The sequence below is a fragment of the Eubalaena glacialis genome, chromosome X (genome assembly GCF_028564815.1).
Source record: "Eubalaena glacialis isolate mEubGla1 chromosome X, mEubGla1.1.hap2.+ XY, whole genome shotgun sequence".
Taxonomy (NCBI): domain Eukaryota; kingdom Metazoa; phylum Chordata; class Mammalia; order Artiodactyla; family Balaenidae; genus Eubalaena; species Eubalaena glacialis.
In genome coordinates, this window is record NC_083736.1 from 9,158,956 (window position 1) to 9,179,900 (window position 20,945).

General features: G+C 40.1%; 2 protein-coding genes across 7 annotated transcripts in view; one reads left to right on the forward strand and one right to left on the reverse strand.

Moving 5' to 3' along the window:
* ARHGAP6 (Rho GTPase activating protein 6) overlaps positions 1–20,945 on the reverse strand; it is a 485,829-nt gene that overhangs the window by 135,213 nt on the left and 329,671 nt on the right. The window lies entirely within an intron of this gene.
* Positions 71–4,726, forward strand: AMELX (amelogenin X-linked). Its single transcript, XM_061179297.1, has 5 exons — positions 71–124; positions 2,608–2,655; positions 3,924–3,969; positions 4,030–4,073; positions 4,349–4,726. The coding sequence occupies exons 1-5, from the start codon at positions 71–73 to the stop codon at positions 4,724–4,726; spliced, it is 570 nt and encodes a 189-aa protein (XP_061035280.1).

The window sequence follows — 20,945 nt, forward strand, 5'->3', positions numbered from 1 at the left end:
TTAATTATGTCCATATTTGAGAAGAGATAAGAAAAGTGGGTGTTGACTTATATTTCAGGGCCATCAAGAAATGGGGACCTGGATTTTGTTTGCCTGCCTCCTGGGAGCAGCCTTCTCTATGCCCGTGAGTAAAACACCCCCTTCATAAGTCAATGTCCAATTTCACAAGCCTGGAAATAAAAGTCTGCCCCACACTTGGTAAACGTTAGGGTTTAAAACAGTACAAGATCAGATATCCTCAAATGTCTCTGTGTTTAAGAAACACTATGAAGAACTTGTTATTAAAAAAATGGATTCCCAGATGCCAAAGATTCTGATTCAGTACAGCTGGGGTGGCGACCAGGACTCTGCATTTTAACAAGCACCCCAGGAGATTCTAATGGAACACTCAGCTTGTAAATAACATCACCCATCTCTAGATGGAGGAAACTTTTGGAAGGGACCCTTGAAAGGCCTCCAGAGAAAGTACTTAATCGGCCTTAGGCGAATATTACAAAAATGTCAGTTTTCTCTAAAACCCAATTTCTCACAAGAGTCCAAATATTTTCGTGCTCTCCAAACTCCACTGCTGTTGTCCTTCAGAGGGTAAGATTTTGTGTTAGGAATTCCTTTCTTGACCCACCTCCCTGTTCTGAGAGGCCTCATCCTTTTGGGTGCACCTGTTAAGCACATGACTTCCGTGTGGTTGTCTGGAATCCAACCTATGCTCAATACATATGGGTATATTTTACATTCAAATGTACCAAGGGCCAGGAAGTCTGACCAATTCTCTCTAAACACAGACACAGAAGAGGTTAGGTCACATGCAGGCAAGGCAGGATCCATCTGCTTTTCGGTGGCCTAAAGAGCAGTTGATACAACCAGAAGCCAGCAAAGCTTGAATATCTACTTCCTCTCTTCCTCTCTCACCCGTAAGACCAAGATTCTGTGCTCTGTCTTCCTGAAATCCTACATTGTGGCAATCCCTAGTCCCCTGAGGGCTTCTGCATTACAAATTTAGTCTCTTCTCCACTCCTCAGTTCAACACCCCTATTCTCTGAGGGCTTATATCAAGAAGATAGAGGAAAGGCAGTTAACTAAAACTAAAATAATTCGCATTCAGATGAGAGGAATAAATCCTCTTATGAAATATGAGCATTTCAAGAGAATAGAGCCTTAATCAACTCGCTGCCTGAAGGGGGATGATCTGCATGATTCTCTCTCCTCTCCCTCTCCCACACTCCAGGGCCAACCAGAATTCCACAATGCAGGCATCAATTACTTGGCCTCCACTTTTGAAAAGACAGAGAGTCCTGGTTTAGATAATTATTCAGGTTGTTCTTTATTTTGAGCTTTAAAATTTTTCTGCCATAGGAACATTGACAGAATAATAAAAAGATGACAGAATAATAAAAAGAATCGGCCAAAACTTCATAAATCAACTCTTTCATTTTCCATGGGATTTATAATGTTTCCACTTTACCACACCCATCTTGTTTTCACATTCATCGATAATTCACACTTAGTTGTTTTGCTGTTGTTGATGTGCTATTTACTTTGCATGCCAATTATGAGTAATCTCGTTGGTACTTCAGCACTTATCCACCTCCTGATCTATAAGGGAAGGTTTGTGAGACAATTCTCTTCTTGCTGGTATTTTGTAATTGTGTAAGAGAAACATATCAGTCTTCCCAACATGGAGTGAGTCTTGAGAAATGGAATATTGCCTGCCATATCAGTAAACAAAGGATGTCACAGTCCTCAGGGATTGCAGCCACCGCCATGGTGAGCGGGTGAGCCCTGAGGGAACTCAGGAAGGAAAGAATACCTGCCATCTAGCACCCATCAGACTGCAGCCACTCCCCGCGGTGAGCCCTGAGGAAACTCAGGATATGAAAACACAGGATACTGGCCCCAGATAGCTGAGGTGCATATCAAAGGAAGGATTTCAATGAGCCCAGACTCTTGCATCTTCCTATACATAGAAAAGCGCTAAATTCCTTAACTTGAGATATCTGGTTTTCGTTAATTAACAATAATCTTTTGATGTTCAGACTACCTGCCCTTTGTTGCAAAACTTCTATATATCCTGGCTCCTCCTCGCCTCCTCGCCTCCTCGGAGCAGTTTTCTCAGGGTTACTTGAGATGCTGCCTCCCGGGCTTGAAGTCCTAAAAATTTCTGCCGAATACAACAGAACTCTCAACTTTTAGATTGTGAATATATTTTTAGTCGACAGTTTCATCAACAAATGAAATGATGGGTGGGATAGAGTAGGATTAATTGACAACATGGATGGAGGGGTGTCTGAAGATCACTGGAGGATAAATGTGTGCTGCTTTCTGCTCCCAGGTCATTTAGTTGTTCTGGACCTCTTTAAAATAAGAGGGCTCCTCTCCTACACAGCGTACATGTTCAAACTAAAAGTAGACCTCAAATATATTCTGCACTATATAGATTTTTAAAAAGTAGCTTCAGTCTCTCTTAATGTGAAAATTGCATATTGGCTTAATCTCTTCCTCTCTCTCTCTCTCTCTCTCTCTCTCTCTCTCTCTCTCTCTCTCTCTCTCTCCTTCTTTCTCTCCCTCTCCCTCATTCTTTATCTTCTCCTTTCCCTCTCCCTATAAAAGCTACCACCTCATCCTGGGCACCCTGGTTATATCAACTTCAGCTATGAGGTAATTTTTCTCTTTACTAATTTTGACCATTCTTTGAGTTAACAATGCCCTGGGCTCTGTAAAGAATAGTGTGTTGATTCTTCATTCAAGATGTTTCTCAGTACCACTTTTTCAGTTCTCACTACCAGCTTCCTGGTTTAAGCCCTGATGGGTCACCTCAAGCTTGCATTGCCCCAGAACACTCCTACCTGGCCTCTCTGACTCAGTTTCTCCTCTTATATGGCTATAAAATTTATCCATCATGAACTACCACTCAGGGGGACTGCATAGTAGGGCAGAAATGAACTCTGGCTGAACAGCTTTGTTCTATCCCAGCCTGTAAAACATGGGGAATCAGGTAAGATGTTATTTAAGATCCTTTCCAGCTGGAAAACTCCTGCTTCTAAGATGTTCATACTCTATGCATCTCCCTCATTTGTCTTTACTGAAATATTAGTGACCAAGTGGTCTGTGAGACATTCTGTAGAGCAATGGAAAGCATGAGATTTCTGGAAATCGGGTTTGAGGCTCTCCTCAACCCCATACTAAGCACGTGACCTTGGGCAAATCATTTTCTCTCTCTAGAACTTTAGTTCCCTCATCTGGAAAAGGGAAATAAGAATAATACCCACACTTCAAAATGTTGTTTGGGAAGCAAAATAATTAAGCAATATAAAAGGTGCTTTGTTACATATAACTTGAACAAGGTTAAGAATTGTTCGTTGTACTGATATCAAATGCTGTACACGAAGGAGTCCCCGGACCTGACATGAACCGAATACATACTGTTTAGAAAGGAAGGAAACTCTTCCTTCTTTCATAGGTTCAAATGACAATCCATGAGTTTGTTTACTCATACAAACTGAGGGAAAGTGTCAAAAAAAATTTGAGGCAAGATTTTCTGTTAAACCTTAAAAGGTTGACATATTTGACCTGAAAACCTGTGTTTCTAGGATGAGGGACAGTGTTTCTGCCTCCTTTATCTTTTTCATTGTGACATCAAATCAAAAAAGTATATAATTAATGTTATATGACATAAATTTTCCATTTTGTTTTTCTCTTGCAAAGAACAGCAGGAGCCGGGGAACTAAACAGACTTATACTTTTGTAACCTCTGTCAAGCTCAGGAACCTCTTTAACTCTCCGTGACCTTGTCTGTAAGAGTGAGGGTGATGATACTTGCCTCAGAGTATGTGGGAAAACATGAAAAATGTGTGTCATGGATGTAAGGTAGAGCCTCACACATAGGGAGCACCTGACAAATGTTTACCTTATTCTTTCTTCCATAGAGCTCATATTTTCAGGTTGTCCGTATTGACGGGACTGCATCAGTGAGTGAATGTTTCATGTAACTAAATTAAAACAAATGTATTCTAATGTCTCTTTCTCCTAAAGTGCTTACCCCTCTGAAGTGGTACCAGAACATAATAAGACACCCGGTACGTAGATGTTTTTTTTTGTTCTTTATTCCCTTAAGATATTAAGCATGCATTTCAATTCCCTTTTAAGTGAGGTAACATATCTATGCCACATATAGACACTAATGGGAAGTCTAGTTTGTAAAGGGTCATATCTGTATACACGGTTAGAAATTCTTGCACAGGAAAAAATGAATAAATACTAACAGTGTCATAATGACAAAGAAAACACTGCTACTTCTCCGGCTAGAAGTCAGTGGGGCTGATGGTAAACCCGACTCTTTGTTTCTCACCAGTACCCGTCCTACGGTTACGAACCCATGGGTGGCTGGCTGCACCACCAAATCATTCCCGTGGTATCCCAGCAGGCTGCCCTGCAGCCTCATCACCACTTCCCCATGGTGCCAGCCCAGCAGCCCGCGGTCCCCCGGCAAACCATGGTGCCAGTTCCTGGCCAGCACTCCATGACTCCAAGCCAACCCCACCAGCCACACCTCCCTGCGCCCGCCCAGCAGCCCGTCCAGCCGCAGCCTCACCCGCCCCTGCTGCCCCAGCCGCCTCTGCCTCCGATGTTCCCCATGCAGCCCCTGCCCCCCATGCTTCCTGACCTGCCTCTGGAGGCTTGGCCAGCAACAGACAAGACCAAGCGGGAGGAAGTGGTGAGTACACCGTGAAGTCGCTGCAACACCTATGAGAATGGTAAAGCGAGACTAGCCCCCAGAGTTCTTAATTCCCACACAATCCAAGGCCTAGAGTTTCAGTAGCAACAGTTCAATGATTCTATTACTCCAAGCCTGTACTGTAAGTTTCTATTATAAATGAGTTTATCTACATGGCTTAGTAATTAAGACCGGAGCTTTCACGGTGGGTTTAAATTCTGTAATTACTTTGAATTCCTACCAGAATATATATTATTGAAACCTGTTAATTTTAAGGACAACACTATAAGGGAATATTAGTTCTCTTTATCTTTCAAAGGTTTGACCAGCAAGAATAAGGCTAGAATGGCACTGAAGATTTTTAAAAAGGGTAATTTTTGACAGTGAGGGGATGCAAATATTTGAACAGGTAGGTGGGAAATCTCTTTAAAAACCTAAAAGAAAATTACTTGTCTAAAGTGGTTTTTAATCCAACCTGGAGGAAGCTAAACTAGACACATTGCTAGATTCCTTTTTCAGTGCTGGGATTCTATAGATTAAGCTTTTAGCAAGAAGTCTTCACAGTTAAGCACAAAATATCCTTTCATTACAGAAAGCTCTTCCAAATGAGTGGGAAATAGTCAATAAAATAAGTGACCCTCATCCATATACATAAACCCTTACTTCTGTGTATATGAGATTATATAATTCTACTGCATGTATGAATTCAAATGTAATTCCAAGTTATAAATGCTATCAATGATCTTCTACTGAGAAAGTGAGGAGTGAGGTAGAAATGACCTGGATGGGGAGCCAGGATACCTGGGTTCCTGTTCCGGCTTTCCACCCAAAGAGGAGATGGTATTGCACAAGTCACTTCAAATTTATGGGTGTTTTCCCTTCTTTAAAAAGAAAGAAAGCAACTAAATCAGATAATTTTCAAGCCTCTAAGAACAAATACCATAGTTTTCCAATAAAATTATATGTTATATATGGCTTCAAAATTATGGGCATATTTGTGGAGAATACAGAGCATATTTGAAAATTGATTGTATCCCAAATAAGCTGGTGCCAATAGTTGATTATTCTACTCTAAGGTACATGTTCCCTCTTTGTATAGAAAATGCATTTATTTATCTCCTTATTAATAGTTAAGGCCATGAACTTTATAAACCTTGCCAGAGCTATTTATGGAAAGGTGACTTCGGGTAGGTAGTTTGAACTCTTTAAAACTCCCATGTAAAATTAGAGTATAACAATAAATGCTGGAGAGGGTGTGGAGAAAAGGGAACACTCTTGCACTGTTGGTGGGAATGTACATTGATACAGCCACTATGGAGAACAGTATGGAGGTTCCTTAAAAAACTACAAATAGAACTACCATATGACCCAGCAATCCCACTACTGGGCATATACCCTGAGAAAACCATAATTCAAAAAGGGTCACGTGGGGGCTTCCCTGGTGGCACAGTGGTTAAGAATCTGCCTGCCAATGCAGGGGACACGGGTTCGAGCCCTGGTCTGGGAAGATCCCACATGCCGCGGAGCAACTAGGCCCGTGAGCCACAATTACTGAGCCTGCGCGTCTGGAGCCTGTGCTCCGCAACGGGAGAGGCCCCGACAGCGAGAGGCCCGCGCACCGCGATGAAGAGTGGCCCCCGCTCGCCGCAACTGGAGAAAGCCCTCGCACAGAAACGAAGACCCAACACAGCCAAAAATAAATAAATTAATTAAAATTTTTTAAAAAAGTCATGTACCCCAATGTTCATTGCAGCACTATTTACAATAGCCAGGACATGGAAGCAACCTAAGTGTCCATCGACAGATGAAGGGATAAAGAAGGTGTGGCACATATATACAATGGAATGTTACTCAGCCATAAAAAGAAATGAAATTGAGTTATTTGTAGTGAGGTGGATGGACCTAGAGTCTGTCATACAGAGTGAAGTAAGTCAGAAAGAGAAAAACAAATACCATACGCTAACACATATATATGGAATCTAAAAAAAAAAATGGTTCTGAAGAACCAGGGGTAGGACAGGAATAAAGATGCAGACGTAGAGAATGGACTTGAGGACACAGGGAGGGGGAAGGGTAAGCTGGGACGAAGTGAGAGAGCGGCATGGACATATATACACTACCAAATGTAAAATAGACAGCTAGTGGGAAGCAGCCGCATATCACAGGGAGATCAGCTCAGTGCTTTGTGACCACCTAGAAGGATGGGATAGGGACGGTGGGAGGGAGACGCAAGAGGGAGGAGATATGGGGATATATGTATATGTATAGCTGATTCACTTTGCTATAAAGCAGAAACTAACACACCATTGTAAAGCAATTATACTCCAATAAAGATGTTAAGAAAATAATAAAATAAAATTAGAGTATAAATAGTGATAGCTTCTTAGAGTTGTCTTACGGAAAATAAAATAAAGTGATGAGTTCAGTGCCAGATATGCAGAAAGTACTCAACAAAAGGCAGCAATTGGTATTTTATTATTGAATAATAGTTTTAAGTGTTCTGAAGGCAGGGGCCTCCATCCTGGACACCTCATATCTAAAGACAGTGAGATAACAGAAAGTTTGAAAATTATAGAGTTCAACTTCAACGGCTGTAATATTGTTTTGGCAAAACTGAAGCCATATGTGTGACTGTACATGATACTCACTAGGAATATTTGTAAATTGTTTTACTTGCTCCTTTTGCTATTTTTTTCCCCAGGATTAAAAGATCAGAAAATGAGAAGAGAACTGAAGTAGGTACTCCAGTTGCTTTCAGAATGACACAAGAACACAACGATTTGTTCCTACCATCACTTAGCAAATTCTGTAACTGAAAAGTACCATTAGCAAACAATAAAATGTTTTAAAAACCAGTCATGTCTTTATGTTGAATTAAACTTAAACTTTCATGTCACTTGACAGAAGAATAATAAATGGCTCTACTTGAATAAGATAGGAACTGCTCATTTACACCTACAAATTGATCATTCTGCAGGCAAATGAGGACTATATTTCTTTTTGGAGAAAATTAAAATTATACCATCTCAAATCTTTTAAAAAACAGAAGTTTATGCTGTAGTTGTAATGGCTGATAACGTGGAAAATTATGAACACGTATAGTCACTGAACCCGAACCAAAAGAAGGGAAGTTTATACGAAGAATTCGTTACATTAAAAAAGATAAGATTTTGAGAAACGTTTCTATTACAAAAAAAATTAAAACTTGGAACGCTGGCTTTACACTTCACACCACATTAGTAACCAAACTCTGGTCTTGTGATCTCATTCTACTGAAAGTGATTTTTTGATGAAATTATGTGGTACGTATAATAATGTACTGAATTTTAAATTATTGAGGCAGTTTCCCTAAGAAAACTTCTATGAAATGGAGCTTTAAATAGAGAATCACAGTGATTTTATATACAAGTCATTTCTTTCACTTCATAATCTTTAAGATGATAAATTCTACTGTATAGTCTTCAAAATGTTAACAGATGCATAAAATGGACTCAATACAAGTTTTCTTTCCCACTTATATTTATATTTGAATCCTTTTTTCCTCCTACACCCAAACAGAATTGTAAACAGTCTTTTTAGGGTTTATATTACACAGTACCCACAGTAACTTTATTCCAATACCTTTATGATTAAGGCCCCTTAATCATTTTCTGGAATGAATAAACATAACTTTACTGGGAGGGTGTTGATATTCAAACAAATAACTTGATTTTAAAGAATTTAGATTCAATAAAAAAGTAGGAAAGCTTTTAATCAATTGGCATAGGCCAATTCTAATCAATTTAGTAAATATTTATTAATCACCTTTTAGGGCAAGGCACTATTCCATGTCCTGATAAAAATGGTAAGTCCCCATCCTTAAGGAATCTAGAATCTACCAAAGAGATAAAATAAGCTCACAGATAATGATAAGAGAAGGCCTAATAATATTAACACTATGACAGAAGTATAGTCAAAATGCCCTGGCAAATGTGGCAGACATCGTTAGCTAGGTGTCCAACAGCTTTCCTCACCACTCCTTCCTTGTTGGCTGTGCTGGAATTAATCCGAGCATCGGGCCTTCCACAAACTCAGGAGAGAGGAGCTCCCTCCCCTGTCCCACGGAACGAATGTTCACTCCTCCAGTTACCATAGCATACCATATCCATACCAAATGTGGCATCTATTTCCCTTGCTAGTGACTGGTTTAGGAATTGGTTGTGGTGGAACTTAAACAATGAATGAGGCCAAAAGGGAAGTCTAGTAGGAGAGGAGGAGCTTCTGGGGAAAAGAATTACCCTCTAATTTAAAATGTATACTACATGCTAGGAAAAAGTGCTGTTCTGTCTTTGGATCTACTTGTTTGAGGATGTGAGGCCTAGAGTTGTGTCTGCCATCTTGTGACCAGGAGGGGCAAGTGGCAAGGCAGAAAGCCCCTAGGTCTTTGGTGGCATCATCGTGTCCCTGAATTAACCAACCTTGGAACCATCTATCTCTAGATGAATGATACACTCTATTTCTATGCTAGTTTCTTTCAACTGTGGGTCACAATTGATTAGTGGGTCATGACATCAATATCAGGACCCCTATCATTTATGTTATGCCAGCAAACTTTCTCTTCCAACAATGTAAAGCTTCTATGGCCAGGACTAAGGAGAATTATTTTGTCAATGACTTTCCTGAAAAAAACAATCCGATAGGAAGGCAGATAGAAATATATATCCTGGTGTATTCTCCAAAATATATGCCTCCACCATACTTTGCCTTCCACAGCTCACGAAAATATTGCCCTTATGTTTACTCCTACTGAGAAACATTTTAAGGGTGTAAGGAATGATGTTACTTGAAGACTATGTGTGATATTGGAAAGAACACAAACTTCGGAGTCAGACTGGAGTTGCTTTCAATTTTTCTGATCTAAGAGGATTCTCTATTTAGGAAAGCCATGGACAAAATAATTCTCCTTTTATAATAATTCAAATTATATATATGCATATATATATATATATATATATTCAAATCACTTTTTGAATTACAGGGAAAATGTCAGGTTTTGGACTCTGAAGACTACTCACTGTGGTATGAGATGTACTGCATAAGTTAATTTTATAAGAAACTGAAACTTGTGTATTAAATGCCCAAACATGTGTTTTAACATAATCATCTTCATCGTAGTCTTCTATAATGGACAGGCATCTTAATCACAACATAGCATCTGTTTGATGGCTCAGAATGAGACTTATGGACACCCATCAGTGAAGTGTGTTGTTTTGGAAATTCAGAGGTAATAATGCGGTTATGCCTGTTTTAAATTGCCCTATATTGCTTTGTCATTCTAACCATTCCTTTCTGCTCCTGGCTATCCCTTCTTCTTTTTGTTAATGTATATTTACATCTTCTAATATGTAGCTTACTATGTATACATATTGTTCCTAACAAAATAAAGTATGTTGACCTTTGGATTGTTATTCTGGAAGTTCCACAGTCACTCTGAGACTATGTTATTTCCTGGTTGCCTAACTGTGGCAGATGGCTGCAACGGACAAAATACATGTAGATGTATGTGGCTATCACTACATAGTGTAACAAAGCTGACAAAAACTGAATAAAAAGAGCATTTCTAATTAATTAAAACTCAGGCTTAGTCAGCCACCCAGTGTTGTACGTTTCTGAATCAAATATGGAAGAAAAATCACTAGATACTAATGACCAAGACTCAAAGTATCGGTTGAAATAAATAGCAATACTGATCATAAATGCACTAATAAACCCAAACTTATACATAAAGACTTCTTAAATCCGTAAAAAAGCAAAAGTATATTATTTAACAAGCTGTGCTATGTCTTTGAAATGAAGCTAAAAGACACAGATGAAGTTGAGTAGACCACCTCAAGGAAATTCTCGTCTCACCATAACCACTCCCATGTCGCTAATACATTTGAAATCTGCTCTGCTATCAGTCACTCCTTGCTGGTGAGAGCTTCAATATGCATAATTTTTTCCAGGGTGCAAATACATGTCTAGGAACTACCCCTAGAGAGTCATCAAAATGCACGGAAAGATATGTTCAAAGATGTTGATTACAGCATTATGTATAACAGGGAGAAACTGGACCTCACATAAATTTTCCTATATGTATCTGAAGGAATTCTGTGATAAAAAGGATGCTCTAGAAGAAAATTTATTAGTGGAGAAAATGTGATAAAGTAAAATTTAAGACCAAGACTATATCATATGTGAATATTACACATCACCATAACATGTAAATAATTTAAACACACATACATAAATGTGCATAGGAAAAAAAACTAGGAGGAAGATACATCTGTTTGTATGAAGGTCCAATTTTTCTACAAAAAACATCAATTACTTCTGTAATCAGGAAAAATTTAATTTTTTTAAAGTTTGTTTTCCCTTTCTTCTGCTTTAATCCAGACACACCTCCTTCCTTCAGTTCCCTTTGATGTGAGTTTTGGATCTTGGTGGGCCCCCTGCAGGTAAATTCCAAGCAGAAATCAGTTCATATGTACTTTTTTTGGAGAAATATTTGGACCAAGGAAAGGTGAAGGGAAAGGGGCAACTGGCTTTAGCAGGAACAAAAACGAACAATACAATCAAACAGCAAAGAAGATATGAGCCTTATAAAGTTAAGGAAAAAGAATTAGAAACAACAAAAATAAAATAAAATAGAAATGACCATCGAGGCAGCTCCTGCTGAAATTCTATCAAAGATTAACTGCATTCAAAGAGCAGGCAGGTCAAAGAGAAAACTCAATGTCTAAGCCCTAAACCCTTAAAGAGAGGGGGTTTGTGGTGACTTTCCAAATTAAATGGGTCCTCTTTTGAGTCTAATAATACCTGAACTATTGCTGACTTAAAATTAGTTAATTATCTAATTTTACTTTTGGGCTTCAACTAGCTATAATGTACATTTTTCTCTCCTGTGCTTAATTACATTGGGTCTGAATCATCTGAAGAGCTCAACCTCAATCAATAACAACTCCAATTAACCAGAAAATGCACACAGTTCACTTATTAGAAAAGGCAAAGGAAAATGCAATCTAACAAGCTAATTTCCAGGCTGCATTTTCATAACCACCTATCTTTTTTTTTTTTTTTAGGTGAAGTGTGGTTTTATTAAATTGAAAACAATTTGAAAGAAAACTCAAGGTTGGAATCTTACTTATTGAAATTAATGAGTAATGCTTATTACTCGTTGCCAGATACATGGCTCTCGGATGGTGAGACGTTTGGAAGGCAAGAGCCTTGTAACAAGGCTGTGCAGCAGCAAAATTAGAAAAAAAGTGTAAAGTGTCACTATAATATAAAAACTATACAATTAGCATGCATTGAGGATGGGAATCAAAGGATTACCTGGAGGTAATCTTCACTTAGAGACAGTAATAGTTGTCACATTTTCCAAATCAAAATTTAGATATGTAGGGTGATAATATAATGGAATATTCAAAATCAGAGACATACACCGACTGGCAATTATGCTCTACACTCACACCGTTCAGTATGGATCCTCATGCGGCTCTTCAAATTTTTAAAAATTAAAATGAAATAAAATTTAAAATTCAGTTCCTCAGTCACACTAGACACATTTTAAGTGCTAAAAGGCCACATGGGGCTAGTGGCTACCATACAGAACAGATAGAGAACATTTCTGTCACCACCGAGAGTTTGAGTAGACAGCGCTGTTCTATACACTGCTTCCTGAAGTAGAAAAGCAACTCTTATGAATTCCAAGATTTTAAACAAAAGATGAAACAGAACAGATTTGCTGGTTAAAACTGAACACCTCAAGCCATTTTCCAAGCATTCCAGGAATCACGACCTTGTACGGGAATTTTCAAAGAACTGTAGAAGCGCCCTTATCTTCGTCAGGTCGAATCACACACTCCAAAATGGTTTCCCCTCTAGTTTTCTTTTAAAATAGACAAATCCAGAGTTCCACTAAATTAATTTTTCTGCTTGTAAGAGACACTATTTTAGTTCCAAAGAAATGGTCATTTATTTTCAGACCTCTACCAGCCACGTCCACACTGGCGGTACGAGGCGGGGGCTGCCCTTGGCCTAGGGCTTCACTGGAAACAGGCCAAAGTGTAAGCTGATGGAAAGATAAAAGAAAAAACTAACAAACTTTTGTCCATCCCCGAGGGTGGCTGACTGCCTGTAAGCGTTGGAAAATATTTACATTCTTTTCTATTTTGTGGTTCAAACCAACAGCGCAACATAGGACAAATGGGTGCGTACACATACACACACACACATACACGCATACATGCCAACTGAGTTTACCTGCAGTAAAAGGACATATGTGGAGACATGTACCATTTGAACAACTTGAAATTTAAAAAAAAAACTTCTCTCCACTCTAATCATTTAGAGACTGAGAGACTGTATGGCTATTGTATTCGTTATCATCACCAAGGCACATTATACTTCTTTCAATACAAAATTCTATCAAGAGAAAAAGGTCAAGTTGCTCACTTTATTTACAAGCAATGTCAAGTTGACCACTTCCTCTCCCAACTCAACACAAAATGAAAACACTGACTTTTCCCCTAAATCTGAAGTGTGCCCCTTAGTAGTAAACGCTTGCCGGAAATACTAATACTGAGTTTAAGGCCAAGACTTTAAAAAGAATACAAAATAGCAAGGAACTGTATTAATTTTTTAAAAAAGAGATCCGACTGTGAATGGCTTAACATGGAAATCACAAGAGAAAAATGATTTCTACCAATTTCCCACATTACCAGAACAGAGTGGCCTCTAGGTGTGTTCCATATTGCTTTAGTAAAATAGCCATCAGCCTATGTTTGTTGTGAAATTCTTGTTAATCAGAATTTTTACTTACTGTTTTGTGATTTGGCTTCTAATTCCTTTTGCCCCCATTTGGTCTAGAGCCTTATCAGCGGGGGTCAATGGCTGAAATGTACTTATTCAAAAACACTTCCCTGCTGGGAAGAATTCATCCTGGCTTCATCTGAAACACCTGACTCTTCTGAGAAGCTAAATAATACTTGAGGAATAAGATAGGGCTGGGAGTCGTGAGGAGAGAAGAGGTTGAGGTGGGAGGAAAGAAATGGTCATTTAGGTCCCAAAGTATTTGCCTCGATAAATCACACCTGAATCATCCATCAAAAAAAAATCAAGTTCAGTGAAGCCCCCTTACAAATGACATGCCCTACGGTCAACAAAAAATAGCCCAGGGTAAAGCATTCATTTTCTTTTTATTAATCAAAAATATTCACAACAATGTTAAATATCTTCCTCAGAACAGCCAAATCTTGTTTTCCTCTCCAAAGAATTTTCCACGCTTCGAATTTGTCTGTGGAATGCAGGGTCTCTGGGGTCAGTGAAGTGTCCACACAAGGGCAAGGATGGCTTCCCAGTGAGGTGTGCAGGCTCAGCAGCCAGGCTGTCTGGGTTCATAATCATGACCTTTGCCTACCTGCTGTGGAAACTTGGACAAGTTTCTTAGCCTCTCTGTGCCTCAATTTCTTCATCTGTAAGTCGTACTAACATCCATCTCTGGGTCCTTTCATGGCAGTGAGCTCCAAGTTCAATAAATGTTGGCTACCACTCTCATATTCAGAAAGGGAGCCTTCTCCTGGCTCTGTAGACCCACAAAGGGAACACTACACAGTTGGAAGCAGGGATGATACAGGATTTGGAAATAACATGAAAGTTTTCTATGCCAAAGGCTCCAAAGTCGAACACATCTGTCAGGTGTCAGTGTGCCTTCTCTGACATATAGCCACCTGAACACCTCCCTTACTGATTGCTACGCTGCATGGTCCCTGCGTTGTCCTATCTGACATCCCCCGAGGCTGTTCTTCGCCACCCCCTAGGTCACTCTAAGGGTAGTAGGAGAGTAAATCCACCAGGAGGGTGGCATGGACTGCGCAAGGCTCATTGGAGGCCAAAGCATTAGACCTCCTCTCTCTGAATATCTTCCTTTCACCTGCTTTGTAAGGCCTGGCCCCCGTGTATACTGACTTCCAACTCTGAACCTTCCCTTGTCCCTCTGGCATTGGTCACAGCTCAGCTAATTCCACTTTAGGGATTTCTCTACCAAACTGTTTCTCACTAGAGCAGTGGTTCTCAACCAGGCGGCTGTGCCTTCTAGGGGACATCTGGCAATGTCTGGAGTCATAATGGGGGGGGTGTGTGGATGGGGGTTGAAGTGGTACTATCGGTACCTAGCACGGAGAGACCAGGGATGCTGCTGAGCCTCGTCCAATGCACAAGACAGACCCCACACAAAGAATGATCCGGCCTTGAATGTCAACGCTGCTCAAGTTGAGAAACCCTACTCTGGAAACAATGCCAGTGTTGAATCATACTGTGTGTTCAGAACTTAACATACAGAAAGAATGAGACTCTGAACAAATGTATGAGTCTGTGTGCATTTTTAAAACGTCATTGAGAAAGAAAAACCAAAAGCTCACATCTTAAAGTTAGTAAACTTGATATAGGATCTCATACAAAGGGCTTTTCACTTCTTGTACCCATTGCATCAGAAAAATCTAAAGAGCTTGGGGTGTGACCAGGCTATTAAAGAAAACTTGCAAGATGAAGAGACGGTCACTCCAGGGTTAAATCAGCTGCTATCTCTAAATCAAAGCCATTCTGCAGAAATTAGAATAGTTACTTGCTTCTTCTGAAGTTACATAAAAGTGGTTGCGTTACCTGAGTAATAAGGAGGAGAAAAATAACCAGACTGTGAGTCATTAGAGTAACTACTGAATTAGAACGCATTGAGTTTGTCTGGGAAGAGTTCTGTTTTGGGATTTACTTGACTTTGGCAGAGTAATGAGAAATAAGTAGTTGTGTCCATAGAGTGGGCAGGGATTTAAGATGCCTTGATTCTCATGATTTTCAGAACCATCACTCTCCAAATATTTGATGAATATAATAAAGTTTTTGTTACAAAATTATTACCAAAAAACCTCTGACAACCATGGAGAATATAAAGCAGTGTGCTTTAAGTAGAGGAGACCTACTTTGATTGAGGGCAGACCTCGGGCAATCTACAATATTTGATGGACCCAAGGCACAGAACATCCTATCTGTTCAAATACCAAAATCGAGACACTCCTCCAAGTGAGATTAACCCCCTTCCCCTGCCCCTGTATGCCACACATCAGGAGAATGGCCATAAATGAGCTTCAGCTCGATGCCTCCTCATCTAGGGGCTTCTTCTTGTTGGCCCACACGGGCTGCAGTGCTCAGGCCTCGAGGTTTCCCAGAATATGTTGGGCACGCTGCTACTTCAAGCAACTACTTGTTTCTACTTTGGTCTCCCCACTAGCTGGTAAAGTCCTTGAGGAAGATTTTTTAAAATACCTGGAGACTGGTCGGTGTGGTTAATATTTGCTCAAGGAACCATCATTAGCATTAAAAAGCCACCACACTGTCATGTAAAAGTAAAGATAATATAACATTGAACATTTACTGAGCTCTTGTTATATTCTAGGCACTGTTCTAAGCACATGACATGTATTAGCTCATTTAATTTTCACAAACTTATAGAGGAAAAGTTGTCTCTGTCCCCAGTTTACAGGATGAGGACTTGTCTAAACTTTAAACTTGAAAAAGAAATGAGGCATTTCTTAAAACACGCACATCCTGTCCCATGTTTGATGAGTGCCATTTGAAAGGTAAACTAATTTGTCATCTGCCTCTAGGATCCTAATTAAAACAACCTGTATCTATTGCTAACAGCAAATATAAATTCAACTTGATCCGAGTCATAAAGCTCGTCTCCTTTTGTCACTTAATTTTTCCTGCCCATTTGACCTCCCAAGGATGTGATAAGGAGCTAATTGTAAAGAAAGCTAAAGAACTCCTAACCCAATAACTCCTCTGCAGTTTTGGTCAACCACCACAGACGGGGAGGAAAGCTCTGCAAATATGGGCAAGTACCACCACACCAGGGCAGCATTGCCATGGCAACCAGGAGAAACCCATCCATTCCAGCTGTGGGTGTGAACCTGAGCGTGACCAGCCCTCACTCCTTCCCTGGTTCCAAAAGATGGATTGAAAACAAACAAAGTCCAGTCCTTATAGAAACAGCAAGGTGCTGTCTTTCATTGATTCGTTCAGAGAAAGCTACAGTGGGAACTAATGACATCTTAGAAAATTCAGGCCTTGGCCCTACATTATCTTCCTTCCCAGGAAGAGCACTGAACTCATATTCAACACATATGGAAAGCCCATATCAAGTGACATTGTGAAGTTCACTGAGAATGGTCAGAATAGGAAGGCTGCTGATATACTCTTAGCATGACATTGAATCAGAACTGGTTGGCTGGCATACTTTCTCTACCTGGCATCTGATGTCCAGATTAAAATATATGAAAAGGTTCAAATATCTCAGTGGCGTCCTGCATTGAAGTGTCCACAAATGCTAGCTATCGAGGTGGCAGTCCAAACTGGCTCCTTCCACCGGGTCCTGACTAGAGAAGGAAACATTTGCAAATTTGCACAGCTGCATGCAGTAAGAAACCTGGGCTTGGAAGATTTACAAAATCCAATTTTCACCCTGTGATGAGGAACTTGGGCTCAACCTGGTTTCCACAAATAATTTGTTCTTAATCTGAAAATAGGCACAAGTGAGCAACTTCAAAATCTTTTTTTAAAAAAAGACAGTGATGGATTTTTAAAAGTATTTACTGAACATTGCTTAAATGTGCAATTCCTATCAGCAAGATTTCTGAAGAGAGTTGGAAAACGAAAGGGGATTTACTGCCTTTGTGGCTTATTTTCCCACAGGTAGGAAAAAAATGTTCCTGATGAACAGTGATAGGTATCCAGGAACCTGCGATCACTGCAGCCTGAGTAGATTTCTCTTACAGTTGCTAGTAACTATAAATAATCAGAATCGCTATATTAAGTCTTTGCCCTCTTTCAAAATGGAATCATTCAACAGATTGTAAATGATGGGGATTTAAGAGCAATAAATTTTCTCCAAAAGTAACTTGGTTTTTAACAAATTAAATAATTAATATATATTTAAACTGCTTTATATGGATAGCGGCAATGTGCACACGACAGAGAGAGGAAGAAATCTGCAAATGAATTGAAGCAGCATGGTCACACAGTTTAAGGTAAGAGATTGCCGACCTGCAGGAAAGCCTGTGATTCGCCTTCTCGGTGTTAAAAACATTCACCAAATAAGCTAATGTTTCATATGATACCCTCTGTTCCTTTAGGAAGGATTCAAAGAAACCTTTACTTGTAGCTATATAAAACCAGCAAGTATCTAAGCTCTGTGAACACTTTGGTAATATTCTAAATTAATACTAAGAAAAGATGAATTTTGAGGTCTTTCTATGAAATCATAAAAAGCTGGAATCACAAAAAATAAGGTTTGTACGAGAGGTTGCAAGCAGCAAAACCAAGGCTCTCTGATTTTCTCCATCAATCATCTGTCTTTGCTGCACGGAAGAGTCAGACCACATTTTGTGGTTTCACACCAGTACCCATATTGCTTGTAGATGTCATAGAATCTTGATCCTCCATCATACTGAGGGGAGGGGCAAGATCTGCCCTTGTCCCAAATTTTTGTCATTATATGGTACCCAATGATCCAGACCCAAAGAGAGGCTCAAAAGCAATGATGATTAGTCTCAGTTCTGTCATGGACTAGCCAGGTGACCCTGCCACAATGGGATCCACTCCTACACTCAGTTTCTTTATCTGTCTCAGAAAAATATTGCAGTAGAAGGCCACTAAGACCCATGCGACAGTAACAATATAAGGCAATGTGCATTGCTAAAGTCAAATTGCATCAATTTTTAAATACTGAGAAAACAGCCAAAAGGAAAGGTGCAGAAGAAATGGCAGGTCCTTACTGAGATTCACTTTAAGCTTTCAATAAAAATATGAGTGTCTTGGCAGCGATATGTAACATTCCAGTCAGCCTGGCTCGAAGGCTCTGAACCTTCTCCTAAAGCAACAGGCAGAGACATCTTAAGTGTCATCTGAACCATCTGAACTTTGAAGTTGAAAGAGACTCTGGTGCTGGAACAAGCTGAGTGAATCCCTCCAAAGCAATTGCTCTCTCATTCTTTCCTGCTTGTGTCTACCTTCCCCCGATGCCGCTCCAGGATTATTACCCCATGAGTCGTCCATATCTTATTGGCTTGGGTCCTGCCTTGTTTCAAGCAAGAGGCACAAACACACAGAGCCTGAAATGTACACACAGTATCTTCTTACCTCTCCAGGGTCCTTACATCTCAGCAGTAGCAGCAGCTCCAGGCAGAACTGACCTCCCATCCTCCCCACACAGAGCCCCTGGCCAGTGTGGGAACAGAGAAGGAGCCTGGAGACAGGGATACTGCTCAGAGAGCTAGAGGAGCCGGGCAGGGCAGGCAGGCTCCCTGGCTGGAATGTGCAGCTAGAGGCCCTGGGAGGGAGAAGGCCTGGGGTCACTGTGATCCTCTGAGTCAGACACCCTGGGGAACTCTCAGCTCTGAAAGGCCTCCTTTGCAACATGAGGTGGAGAGGCACCGAGAACTTACTAGGGGTAAAATTCTAAAAGTTACAAAACTGAGGTAAATGGTTATATGGATGTATACCAGTTTAAAGTAAATGGTAGAGGTGCAGTATGAATGCCGGAGGGAATGCATGTAAATTAAATGCTAACTCATATATCTGATAAGGGGCTTGTACCCAGAATATATAAACAAATCTTACAACTCAATAATAAAAAACTCAAATAACCCAACTTTTAAATGGGCAAAGGCTCTGAATAGACATTTCTCTGAAGGAAATATACAAATGGCCAAGAAGCACATGAAAAGATGCTCAGCATCATTAGCTATCAGGGGAATACAAATCAAAACCACAATGAGACACTACATCACACCCACTAGGATGGATAAAAAGAAGTGCTGGCGAGGGTGTGGAGAAACTGGAACTCTCATACAATGCTGGTTAGAATGTAAATGCTTTGGAAAACAGTTTTTAGTTTCTCAAAATGTTAAACGTATAGTTACCATATGACCCAAAAATTCCACTCCTAGTTATATGCCCAAGAGAACTGAAAATATTTGTCCACACAAAAACTTGTACGCAAAATTGTTCACAGCAGCATTACTCATAATAGCCCAAAAGTGGAAATAACCCAAAGGTCCATCAATCAATGAATAATGAAACAAAATGTGACATAACCATACAATGGAATTATTCAGCTATAAAAAGGAAGGAAGAACTGATACATGCTACATGCAACGTGGATGAACCTTGAAAACATTATGCTGAGTGTAAGAAGCCAGACACAAAAGACTACATATTGTATGACTCCATTTCCATGAAATGGCCAGAACAGGCAAATCCACAGAGTGGCAAAAGACTAGTGGTTGTCAAGGGCTGAGGCAGATGGGAGGACTGGGGGCAGTAATGACTAAGGGGCACAAGGTTTCTTTTGGGGGTGATGAAACTTTTAAAATTGATTGTGGTGATGGTTGCACAACTCTGACTATACCGCTAAATTACACCCCTTAAATGAGTGAATTGTATGGTATGTGAATTATACCTCACTAAAGCTGTTCCATTAAAAAATGAAACGCTAGCTCTTATTGCCTTGCCCCAACCCTTCCCCGATTACACTGGGCTCTTCTGAGATCACCCTCACTCCTGTAGATTCACCTATGTGGCTTGGCAGGGGCTATGGTGAGAGAGGGCTTTCCCAAGCACGGAACCGTGACTACCGGCCCCTGGCAAACCGGGACCCTTCTCCTCAGCTTCATTTCTAGACCACTGTTGACAAGAATTCTGCTCCGGCTTCATGGTTTGGCCCCTCTCCGCCCTGACTCCTTCATTCCCGGGTGGTGACTCCATTCCCAGCACGCCCATGGTTCCCATTTGTGAGAGTCCTTTCGAACTTACAGTTGCTCCTGTATCCCATGTAGCCGCCCTCTCCAAATAGATGACACGTGACGTAAGCACAGTGGCCCCTCACAGCTCAGTAACTTTCTCATAGCTGAAATTCAGTAGTAAATTGTTACCCTTCACCTTTTTTTTTTTGAAGGGAAAGGGGCTATTTTTTTGAGCATTTTAAAAATAAGGGTATTGCCTCTAGACGCTATTGTGCATTTTTACAATTATAAGTAAAAATGAAATTAGCAGGTGATGCCAATGAAGGAAGCAAGTCAATGAAGAGACTACCACAGTGGTCACTGGGTTAAAGAAATCCAACATTCTTACATAATTTTATCATTCACAAAGAGAACTACAT